The 12,744-nt window shown below is 44.2% G+C and overlaps 1 protein-coding gene across 1 annotated transcript in view; it reads right to left on the reverse strand.

The window, feature by feature from the left end:
* MTMR7 (myotubularin related protein 7) overlaps positions 1–12,744 on the reverse strand; it is a 67,203-nt gene that overhangs the window by 21,735 nt on the left and 32,724 nt on the right. Inside the window, exon 7 of the mRNA XM_035003833.1 lies at positions 7,531–7,663. Coding sequence (XP_034859724.1) covers positions 7,531–7,663 — 133 coding nt within the window. The remainder of the gene's footprint in view (positions 1–7,530; positions 7,664–12,744) is intronic.

A 12,744-nucleotide genomic window follows, 5' to 3' on the forward strand; every position in this document is an offset into this window, starting at 1 on the left:
GGGACATCAAGCAGCAGGTTCACAAAAGAATGCCCTCAGCATTTATTAGCTTTGCACGTGAATTTGTGTCTTAAAAACACCACTTGTGGCAAATAAACGAAAACATGTATGTGCCCATTTATATTACATCCATGTATAAAAGCTTGGGCCTTGGTGGTTTTCTCTCAGTGAGCTAACACAACCTCCCATCTACAGTAGGTTTGATTCTCTCAACTTACAGAAAAGGAACAGGTTCAGATGCTAGTGGCCCAGTAAGGACACGGTGAGAGGAATCTAGCTCCCTTGACTCCAACTTCCGTATTTTTTCCACTTCAGATAGAGAATAATCAAGTCACTATGCAAACTGAGCCAGGATGAACAGGAAGTTAACTGAAGGTAAGGCTTAAAGTCTAAATAGGAAACTTAAAGCACATGGAAATAGAGAAGTCTAGACTGGGAGAAAATGCTGAGAGGCTAGAAGTCGGGGTGGATATGAAGTATTAGCGGCAGGCACTGGAGAGAAGACCCAGGAATCACTTAAGATGAAGATGGTGGCAACAAATAATTGAAGTGGTGAGATAAGCAGCAGGGGAGGGAGCGGGTGGGGGCTCATCCCACCCTGAGAACGCTGCCAGGACCAACATTCTCACCAAATCTCAAACCTTACCATCGCTGGCAAGCAGATACCGAATTGCCAAACCCCAACTACAGCCTTAGGGAAAACCAGCTCGCCTTGTCACTAAAATTAGTCATGTCTACCTTTAGTTGCACGGGAGGCACTGTCTTCGACAGCATTCCTTTTGTACATGCCCTAGTTATCCAAAACCTAACCATCATGATGAACAAAATATAAAACAATAATTCTGACGGTGAAATTAATCTTTGAATTATCTCAGTGAACGTCAAGGGACAGCATAATTATTTTCTTAAAGACTGTATTTATTTATTTGACAGAGAGAGAGATACTGAGAGAGGGAACACAAGAGGGACAGGGGGAGAGGGAGAAGCAGGCTTCCCACCGAGCAGGGAGCCCGATGCGGGGCTCGATCCCAGGACCCTGGGATCATGACCTGAGCCGAAGGCAGACGCTTAATGACTGAGCCACCCAGGCGCCCAGGACAGCATAATTAGGATGAAAATAGCCACTATTCTCATTAAATCATTTTGTTTGTCCTCTCCTTGATAATGTCACCCAGAGATGAAGTCTTTGACTCTGACATCCAGTTAAAACATTCAACCTTACCCAGGGATAGCCCTCAGTAATAAGCAAGCATCATCTTTTCTTCCTGCCCATGATTTTTGCCCTACATCAAAATCAGTACTTCATTTCATATTAATGAATAAAGCATTTTTCTACCCAATGCCCAGCATGTAGAAAATTCTCAATAACTATTTGACGTACAGACAAATGTCGGAGAGAACTTCTGTAGCACCGACTTATTCCATACTTACTCTAAGCAGGGATTGTTCCTGCTACTCTACATACAATCTCTACCAGATGGGGTATTATTTACTCCCAATACACAGATTGGAAAGGTGGCTTAAAGAAGTTTACTGAGTCATCATCCATGGTTACACGGTCCGTAAATAATTGAGCTGGAGTCCAGTCCACGTTCCCTATCCCCCCAAGGGGCCCACTCTGTTCTCCACGCCTTAGTGCTTAGGATATGCTTGTCCAGATTAGCTGATACCCAGCATTCACTGGCCACATTCTGCATCCTCTTACAACACCACAGAGAGCAAGGTACATGCTCTTGATCTATTTCTTTCCTCCAAGTGACCATGGATTGATAACTAGTAAAGCCTGACAGGACAGACCTGTTGGTCATACCAAACACTCTTTGAAAAACCTCAGATGTGAAGCTATCTAGTTCCATTTTACTGGGAAATTAGGTTTTCTGTGTGGAAAACCATGCCTTGTTGCTAACTTTTGAAGGACAATACCCAGATTTTCAGCCAGGTCTTGTTGGCTGTCTCATTTAACGGGTTAGTAATTGAGGAAATTAATAGTGGTAAAAAGGCAAAACATAGAGAACAGAAAAAAGATGAACTTTTATAGCCTTTCATTAGCTCATATCTGGTAGAACTTTGTCAACCTGTAGGCAATGTAATAGGAAATACTTTAAATTGAAAAACTTAAATCTGAATATCTATAAAGATATCTTCCAGGTTGAATTAGTCATCACCTCATAAAGACATGAGGTGAGCAAGAAAGTCTCCAACAAAGGGGACATTTGAACTGATAGCCACAACCGTAACTCTGAGCAGAGAGAAGTGTTTCATGGGACCCTCAGAGCTGTGTGTGTTAGGGTCTGCTCCTTTCTAGACCTTGGTGTGCCCAAGGCAACTTGGCAGGGAGACCAGAGCAGTTAGTCGGATGACCATAATACCCGCCGCCTCCCATGACATACTCAAAATTCTCTGCTTTCAACCATCCTTTCTACACCTAATGAAGGTTCTGAATAATTGGCCTCAGAAACTTCACACAAAAGTGCAGATCAGATATGATCTCTGAGGCCACCTGATTTTGCCACAAAACTTTCTCCACTGTCAATGTCTACAATTCCGGGGAATATGACAAATGTGGTTACACTTTGGGGCCTGCTAAAAAGATTTCAATCTTTTAAATTGCATCGACTCTGGCCCCTTTCAAACAGCTCTTCACTGTAGTATTGCCCAAATTGCTGAATGGACACTGGCCTTTCTTCCTGTGCTCAGGACCCATTCCCACATGACCTGCCATTGGGCTGAGGTTTGTATCTCTGTGAAATAATTTGCTGAGAAAACGTCCACAAGGCCTCAGAGGTGGTTTATTAAATTATTTTTGATGGACTTTTGCTGAGTGGACATTGACCGTTATCACAAGGCAAGCACTTCCATGCCTCTGAAATTGTGCTGTCTTACTCCATGTCTCTTGAATAAAGAAATTGAGAAAAGCTACTCATAACAAGGCCCGGGACCTCCCAAATATTTATCTTGCTGACTGAATTAATCTATAGCCCATTAACTTACCCATTTTATTCAGTACTTATTTCCAAGTGCAGTATTGCTTCTCAAGAGAAAGCATAATGCACCTTACAATGGAAAGAAAGCACTTTATAGTTTGCAAGGAATCTTTTCAATAAATCTGTAAGTGAGGGATGATACATTACTAATGTTGTTTTACAAATACAGGAAATGAGGTTTGTTCAAGTTTATTCAGAGACTATAAAGCAAGAACCCAAACCCAGGTCTTCAGACTCTCGGGCCAGGGTACTTTCTACCCAACCGGCTACCTAGAGAGGCCATAAAAGCCAAGTGGTGAAGAGTGTGGCATCTGGATCCATACTGATCAGGTGAAAATCTTGGTTCTATCATCTACTGTTGTGAGTTTGCATGAGTTCTTCAGCCTCTGCACCTCAATTTCCTCATCTGTACAATGAGGATACTCTGGAAAACAGTATGGAGGTTCCTCAGGAAGTTAAAGAGCTACCCTACAACCCAGCAACTGCACTACTAGGTATTTACCCCAAAGATACAGATGTAGTGAAAAGAAGGGCCATATGCACCCCAATGTTCATAGCAGCAATGTCCACAAGAGCCAAACCGTGGAAGGAGCCGAGATGTCCATCAACAAATGAATGGATAAAGAAGCTGTGGTTCATATATACAATGGAATATTACTCAGCCATCAGAAAGGATGAATACCTACCATTTACATCGACGTGGATAGAACTGGAGGGCATTATGCTAAGTGAAATAAGTCAAGCAGAGAAAGTCAATTATCATATGGTTTCACTCATATGTGGAACATAAGGAATAGTGCAGATGACCATAGAGGAAGGGAGGGAAAAGTGAATGGGAAGAAATCAGAGAGGGAGACAAACCATGAGAGACTCCTGACACCAGGAAACAAACTGAAGGTTGTGGAAGGGAGGGGGTGGTGGTATGGGGTAACTGGGTGATAGGCATTAAGGAGGGCACGTGATCTGATGAGCACTGGGTGTTATACACAACTAATGAATCACTGAACACTACATCAAAAAACTAATGATGGCTAATGATATATTGGCTAATTGAATTAAAAAAAAAAAAAGAATAGCTCTAACAAGACTGCCCTGAGGACTACTTGAATAAATACACCTGAGAAAATTAAAACAGTGTCGGGTACATAGTAATTACCCCGTAGATGTTATAACACCATTCTTATGTGGGGTGGTTATCTGTGAGCCTGTCCAACACCGTACCCACAAATCAATGAGGAGTTGTGCTCTAACATGATAGAATACAGTACTAGGCTCAAATCCAGCTTTGTTATGAGACCCTGGGAAGTGTGTGTTTTTAAAAACTTAAATATGTAATATAAAATATTTTTAAATGTGGGATGCCTGGGTGGCTCAGTTGGTTAAGTGTCTGGCTCTTGACATCAGCTCAGTCTTGATCTCAGGGTCATGAGTTCAAGCCCTGTGTTGGGCTCCACACTGGGTGTAGAGTCTACTTAAGGAAACATATATTTTTTTAATGTAATATACTTAGATTTTAGAACTGGAGAGTTAAGCTTTGAAAAAATAACCTGCCGGGGCGCCTGGGTGGCTCAGTCGGTTAAGCGTCTGCCTTTGGCTCGGGTCATGATCCCAGGGTCCTGGGATCGAGCCCCGCATCGGGGTCCCGGCTCAGTGGGAAGCCTTCTTCTCCCTCTCCCACTCCCCCTGCTGGTGTTCCGTCTCTCGCTGTGTCTCTCTGTCAAATAAATAAATAAAATGTTAAAAAAAAAAAAAAGAACCTGCCATGTTGTGAATAGCATATATAGAGTGGTCCATATGGCAGAGAAATGTGGGCTTTCTTATTGACTGTTCCAATAAAAAAAGAAAAAATAGGGCATCCCTTTATTATTTGAGGGAAAGACATTATATGATCAAGAGGGAAAGCACTGTAGAAAACAATTACAAAATTGCTACATAACTGGAAGGGATCATCATTACTATCTCATTGGGAGGTGTGAATACCGCAACACAGTTTGCTTTAGGACTTATAAATCAAAGCTAAAATTAAGTGACCTTTATAAAAGGACCTACACCGGATGTGAACTTGGTCCTAAATTTCAGTTTCTGATGAAATATCCTGCAGCTCTTGCTCACACACAGAGCCAGAATGCAAACAATTTTTTTCTTTTCTGTTATTCAAAATCTATTCTGATAATGTTAACAGTGGTAAAAAAAAAAAAAATCAAAGACAATAATAACCATGAATAAAAATGCACTATCCCTCTTCCTACCAAGTGACCAGCAACACAAACTTTCCAATCTCTTTGATGCCAAGGACAGCTGTTGGAAGCAGGAAAAGCCCTAGAAGGTGGGTCTGATTGCATCACTTCATCAGCTGAGCCTCCACAAGTGGTTTATAATTTACTTGGTAAAAACAGATAGTCAAACATTGGTCAAGTTCCCTGAAAGGCATCCAGAAGGTTGTCCTTGCTTACTGCACTGACAGAGAGCTGAAAGGTGATGTCCAATTACTGTGATCCCTCATGGAACAGGGACTGCCCTCCAGGACTCTGTCAGTTTGCCGTCCTTTAGAAGAAGAGAGTCAGACCACAGGTAGAGGGCGGGAGAAATGGTTCCTAATAAGAAACCAAATAAATGCTAGCTCCAAAACTCAAGTCAAAGTGATAGGTTATCAAAACTCCGAAGAGCTACTTTCTGCATTGAAGAAAATGTAGGTTGTCGGAAGTCAGCTTATGAAATTACTAAATGAAAAATATGAAGCATAACAACCTAAACGCTTTTTAATGATTCTGACAGTGATGCACACCTTTCGTACTAATGTTAAACTATCCTTTTAACAACAGTACAAAGCTGGTCCGATTTTTTGACACCTAAAAAGCACAGCTTATAGCACGGACAGCCACACGGCCCATGATTATCTCCAGAAGTTTAAGAAGCTCAAACAATCAGGGCACGTGGGTGGCTCAGTCTGTTAAGCGTCTGCCTTTGGCTCAGGTCATGATCCTAGGGTCCTGGGATGGAGTCCCGTGTCCGGCGTCCAGCTCCCTGCTCAGCAGGGAGTCTGTCTGTCTCTCTCCCTCCGCCTCTCCCCCTGCTCATGCTCGCTGTCTTTCTCTCAAATAAAACCTTTAAAAAAAAAAAAAAAGCTCCAACAATCATGCCCAAGGTTCCCTTACAGTGACCTGAGCCATGGCAGATTTCCCGTGAAAATAAGATGGAGATTCTCTGGGGCCGTGATTTTTCTTTTTTTTTTTCCAGATTTAGGATGAGATTTCTTCTAACGATTCAAATGTCCAAAGTCCAAATATTTGCAACCAGGGGCATCAAACTGTAGTCACAGACCCGACACAGCTGGAAGGACCCGGAGAAATTATCAGTCCGAGCTTCTCCTTTCATGGCAGGTAACAGCCCCGTGAAGGTGGCTGCTGGGCTGCAAGTTTCACAGCCCGGGCGCTGACCCAGGGAATCCAGGAGGGAGGATGGAAATCAGGAATGTGCTCCTCAAGGCCCTCCAGCCCCACCCGCAGGTTCTCACTACCCCCCATCCTTCCCATGAAGCAGAGAACTGCATGCTAACTGAGAGCAAACGTGTACCCCTTTAGAAAAAAGGAATTCAGCACTTCCTTTGTCCGCCTTCATTCCACCCTGCCTTTCCTATTCAGACAGCGCACTGTCCTCGCGCTCGGCTCCACCTTTCCAGGGCCTTCACGCCGAGGGCAAGCACAGCGTTCACAGCCTTTCCAGGGCCCCAAGGTACAGAGCAAAGCGTTTCGCCTCCCCCTGTCTCTGCGGCTCCTAATAGAGCCAGAAGCGGCGGACTGCAGCACTAGACGCCTCCTTGCGCGCCTCTATAATCACAGGGAGCATAAGCAGTAAATGAGGCCGGTTTTGCTTGAAATGCAGAATTTCTGCTAATCAGCTTATGGCTGGTTTGGCCACAAGAATGGCGGTTGCACATTACCTAATCCATCTTTGCCATTTCCTCCCCCCTAAGCCTGTGTGTGTGTGTCCCGCGGCGTAAGGAGCTGGGGGCGGGGGCGGGGGCGGGGGCGGGGGCGGGGGCGGGGCGCGGGGGGGGGCACGTGGTTTACGCGCAGGCGCACTGCCGCGGTCGTGGCGCGGAGAAACGGGAGGCAACGCTCTCGCCTCCAATGGCCGTTCGGCCGCCGGGATTCATCTCATACGCTCCTCTCCGCACAGGAACAGAGCTGGCTCTATTGCTTTAAATGTAGGACTGTTTTATCTAAATGGCCTTGAATGTGGGTCAAACCAGTATCATGAGGGAGAAGGAAAAAATACTCCTGTGCACTTTGATCTTAGATACTAAGCCCTGGACAGTGCCTGACTTTGCTAACCAAGCGAAAAACCATCTCCCCATGACACTTGCAAGAAATAAGAGAAAGGCTTAAATGTTTAATGCAATACGATATTCTCGTGTGACTTACCCCCCCTCTATAAACAGCATCATGGTAAAAACAATTTAAACAAAAGACTATCTTATCCTGCTTGACATTACAACCTTTCACTGTATTTTTTTTTTAATGCTGTGCCTAAGGAAATGGCTTACCTTCCAGCATTTTTTGCAGACTGCTCCTCATGACATGGATGTTCTCTATCCCGATAAACTGAAACTTGATATTGCAGTAGTTGTCTTCGTTCTCATAGCCTTTCCCTGCGGCACGATTTGCCATCGCATTGAGCTGCGGTGGTCAGCAAAACAGAGCAGTCACCAATGATATTCAGGGCATAAAACAACCTAAACATCTCACCGACAGCGGTAACAGCATTCAAAATGGTGTGCAGAAACATAACATGTTTGAAATCACTGGAACATTCTACCAAGCTATGTGATTCCAGGCACTCCTGCTGAGCTTATTCTCAACAGCATAAATGTGTTGATGCAAGGAACACTTTCTTAGCTGGAAAGCATTCTACAGAAAAACCCTTCTGGAGATGTCTGTCGTGGTTCCATCAGAGATGCCAAACTGAGTATGGAATTCTGTGATAGAGCCAAGTGGCCCTGACTTAACCAAACGTCATAGCCTGTAGGTTGGCAGAAGAATATCAGCAGATACAGGGGGAAATCCAAAGCTCTGAGTTAAATTATATCTTCCAGTATTATATTGCCAATAAACACATTATCCTATAGGAATGGTGGTGTGATTTTAATCTGCCTATAAGAATCCCCCAATTAAACCTTGAGCAGGACTCACTGACTAAAATGGCAAGCACACGTAGAACTATCTCCAGGGCCATTTCTCCAGTGATTTTATTTCAATCTAGAGAACTGCTAAGAGGTCTTTTGGACCACTCTCATTACTACAATTTTGTATATGGTGGGGGTTTCCCAGCAGAAACTGGGTTAAAGAGAACAGACTTCAAAGAAATTTATTAAATGCAAACTTCTGCCCCCATCCTGTGTAACTAAAACCAGGCAAGGGACAAGTCCTGCCTTATCTGGGAAATACATTTCTGGGATGGATGTATTATTGCTAAAATTCCATCCTTGCTGTTTGGCTAAGTGGGTGGTCACAACCTAGGAAACACTACCACTGATCATGTTCAACTTCTGTCCAAAAAAGGCAGGCAGGTTCTCCCAGGCAGAGAACTGACACCAGGAACTCACCGCCAGAAAAAATATATCAATTTCACAAATTAACAAATACTTCTCAAAAAGCCAAGTTTAAAAAAATGAAGCTAAAAACTAAGCTAAGTTAAAAACATAAGTATTCTTTGGCCCAGATCTTTACTTCACACAATTAAAACTACCAGCACATAAAGAGAGATGTCCATTAAAACTTTATAATAGTAAAAACCTGAAAACCTATGAGTATCTCAATAGGGCAATGGGTAGATAAATTATGGTATATTCACACCCTGAACTTCTACAGGGGCAAAAAGACATGGATTTTGGAGAGAGACAGACACAGAGACAGAGACAGACAGACTGATTTGGAATTGGCCCATGACATGGTTAAGTGAAAAGAGTAACCTAAAGAATAATATTCATACAATAATCTCATTTCTTGTAAAACAAAGTACAGATGCATATTTATGTTTATACACGTTTGAATAAGCAGATTAAAATGTATGAATGACGATACCAACCTGGCAGCGGTTAGAGCAGAAACACAGAGGTGACAAGTGCCAGGGGACACTATCAATCCTACTTTAGATGCCTCTGTATTCTCTGTTACCAAGATTATATTAGCTTTGTAATTTAACTAATAGACATAACACGTATTAGAAGTGAAAACTGAAGCAGCAGAGGGCAAGCCGGTGCCCCTCCGAGCTGGGGCTGGTGGACACCTCCCTTCTCCGTAGCGGTCCTGCTCACGATTTAGCGCTTATGACATCAGCTGGGGCCCATCAGCCCAAGACACTTCCCAGTGATTGTCACCTTTCTCCTGGGCATGCTATGAGAATAAAGGGTTTGGCCTTCCTCAAGAAAAAAAAAAAAAATACAAAAATGATGCTATTTTGAAGACAACTCCTGTTTATGCTTTACAATTTTTATTTATTTATTTTTTTAAAGGTTTTATTTATTTATTTGAGAGACTGAATGAGAGAGAGAAAGAGCACATGAGAGGGGGGAGGGTCAGAGGGAGAAGCAGACTCCCTGCCGAGCAGGGAGCCCGATGCGGGACTCGATCCCGGGACTCCGGGATCATGACCTGAGCCGAAGGCAGTCGCTTAACCAACTGAGCCACCCAGGCACCCTATGCTTTACAATTTTTAAATATTTTAAGGGGAAATTTCTCTCTAAAATTACCTACAGGCATTATTCTTTTGAAACGTACTGTTATAAAATATCACTCCTTTGTATACTTGCAAGAATCCCGATGCTACATGAGCCTTATATTTCCTCTGTATCTTAAATAATTCAAGTTAAACCTACCCACCACATACTTCAGAGATACTCTTTTCTAATAGTGTAATAAATAAAACCCCATATATCATTAGTATTATCATTTGAATGTATGATTAGAACTCTGTGTTCACATTTGTACATAGTTGAGTACCTGTGACCTGGGATAATTTGTTGATAGTCTTTCAAAGGAAAGGATCAACACAAGATGGCTTCTTGAAAGTCAATGGTACTTCTCATAATGAACAGAAGATGGCAATATTTAATCTATCATCCAAAGTGTACTTTGTCAAGGTTTCCACAGATTTTACCCGAGACCTATCAGGATAGTGTAGCAAATGCTGAACCGTCAAAGCAGGAAGTATGGTTTTATGAGTAATAAAAATTCAAGAAGCTACCCTGGACCTATTTTATAAATCTCCAGATAGAGTGTGCCTTATATATACCAAACAGTATTAGAGTAAGTCTAATTTGTCCCCCGTGCCTTTGGCTGAGAACTCCATCTCACGAACAAAGGGAAAGCTGTTCATCTCAACTCCAAAAAATTCTCGAATAAATGAAACATTGGAGGTAACTGCATTCCAGCTTCACTTTATGCATAAGGAATACAACAGAAAAATAACAAGTAGAGCTGGAAAAAAAATACCGCTTTCTCACCCAAGATCACGCCACTATTTGATAATCTCAGCATCTATGGGGGCAGAAAATCTTATCAGTGAAATAAAAAGAACCCACTCATTTCTCCACAAACTCCTTTTTTTTTTTTCTTTCTTAATTTGAGAGAGAGTGGGAGAAAGCACAAATGGGGGAAGGGGCAGAGGGAGAAGCAGACCCCCCCACTGAGCAGGGAGCCCAACACAGGGCTCCATCCCAGGACCCTGAGACCATGACCCGAGCCGAAGGCAGACGCTTAATCGACTGAGCCCAGGCGCCCTCCCCACAAACTCCTAATGAACACTTACTGTGTGTCAGATGCTGAACAGAATAAAAAGATGAATAAGAAGCTATCCCTGCCACCATAAGCTTTTGAGTGTGTCCGGGGAAGCACACAGCACCAAATAATAACGGACTCGACCCGCCAGGACTGGGCGTGAGCAGCCCCATGTGGCCTAGGGGATCAGGGGTCACGTCTCATGAAAGCAAGAGGCCTTGAGATGGACTTCCATCATCTGGGAAATGGAGACAAAGGGGAAGGCATTCCAGAAGAGGTGGGACACAAAATCAAGGGGCAGATGGGTATCAGTGAGCCCACCAGTGCCAGTGGGGTCAATGGTTCATGGATGGTAGCAGGAGCGAGAGAGGAGGCTAAAAATTATTTCGAGTCCTCCTCTACAGAGAGGCCCAAGTCAGAAGGTTAGACTTTACCCATGGGGGTGGAGAGCAACTGAAGGATTCTGACCAGGTTTATTTGAAAATCTTAAGATGTAGTGTTGATGGCAGAGAAGATCCCCTGGGCTGGGGTGGAGGACACAGGCTCCATGGGGTGCCTGCAGGCCTGGTTTGTGGCCATATCCCTCCAACTGGCACAGTGAAGATTTACTGACCGGCTGACCGGCCAAACAAAGGACTGAATATTGGAGTGAAGTGGAAAGGTGAACAGGCCAAGAATGTTAAGAAACAGAATCAGATTCTTCCTCTGACCCTCAATCAATCAGTCAGTCAGACACACCAAAACCATGAGAACTTAGCCAATGATAATCTTGGCATCAACTTAATGGTCAGCCTGGTCACTCCGAAGACTACAACTGTCTTAACCCTGCAGTCTCAGATTTCAGCACAGTACATTCTGTACCTGAATAATGACAGGAGCTGATCTGACAGGGTTGGGAAATGAGAACAAAAGTTATCTTGGCAGGAGGAGGATTGGGCCACAGCCTAGCAGCGAGCGTCCCATGACGCTCCTTTCCCTCCCTCCATCTCTAACTGGTGAAATGAAGAACCTGAACTTGTGACATAAACATGAAAATATGAGGTGGCTTGCTTTCTTGCGTACCACCCTGCTAGGGAAATCTTCCTTTCCTACCCTGAAGGACATCTTAGGCAGAATGAATAGCTTTGGGATTACACTCTGAGAGAAAAACCACCATCCAGCTCCATTTAAAATTCCAATTCCGGGACGCCTGGGTGGCTCAGTCGGTTAAGCGTCTGCCTTCGGCTCAGGTCATGATCCCAGGGTCCTGGGATCGAGTCCCGCATCGGGCTCCCTGCTCCGCGGGGAGCCTGCTTCTCCCTCTGCCTCTGTCTCTCTCTCTGTCTCTCATGAATAAATAAATAAAATCTTTAAAATTCCATTCCATGTATGATGCAAAATTATCTTTTTCCCTCATTACAGGCTATGAGGACAGGTGAGGGGTCTGCTCTCCTACTCCCTTCCCATTCCTCTTTCTTCTAGGTGCTATCTGCTTTGGGGGGGGGGTTAGGGGGTGTGGGGAGGGGTACAGAGGAGGGATAAGTGGTAAACATCTTTTTATAAAGCTGGCAAGACTGCAATTCTCTCTCCATTGACGTTGCTGCTTTTCTCATCACACTTACTGGCCCTCACTGCCCTCTCGGTGAAAAGAGTCCAAATGCTGCATCTCCCAGGGCACGTATGTGGGCTCTTGTAGATACGGGGTACACAGGTCACTGACATGGGAGATCTCCCTGGCTCGGGCCTCTTCCAGTCCCCTCAACTTCGCTCCCCAGCAGACACATGCAGCTGGGGACCGCCAGGGGACGAGCCCTCTTTGGAGGGACACTAGCAAGATGGCTCCTATGCACTTCCTTCCTCAGTGTGCACTTGACCCACGGGAAATCCCTCCACCCCTGCACTACCAAACAGAAGGAGTGCAGACTGCCCCCGCCTCTGATCGCTACCAGCTCCCTTTCCCCCTGCTCACCGCCACGGTGGCCATCAGCAAGGATGGGATACGT

Source organism: Mirounga leonina, unplaced genomic scaffold, assembly GCF_011800145.1.
Source record: "Mirounga leonina isolate KUSES-001 unplaced genomic scaffold, KU_Mleo_1.0 Mir_128, whole genome shotgun sequence".
Classification (NCBI taxonomy): Eukaryota; Metazoa; Chordata; class Mammalia; order Carnivora; family Phocidae; genus Mirounga; species Mirounga leonina.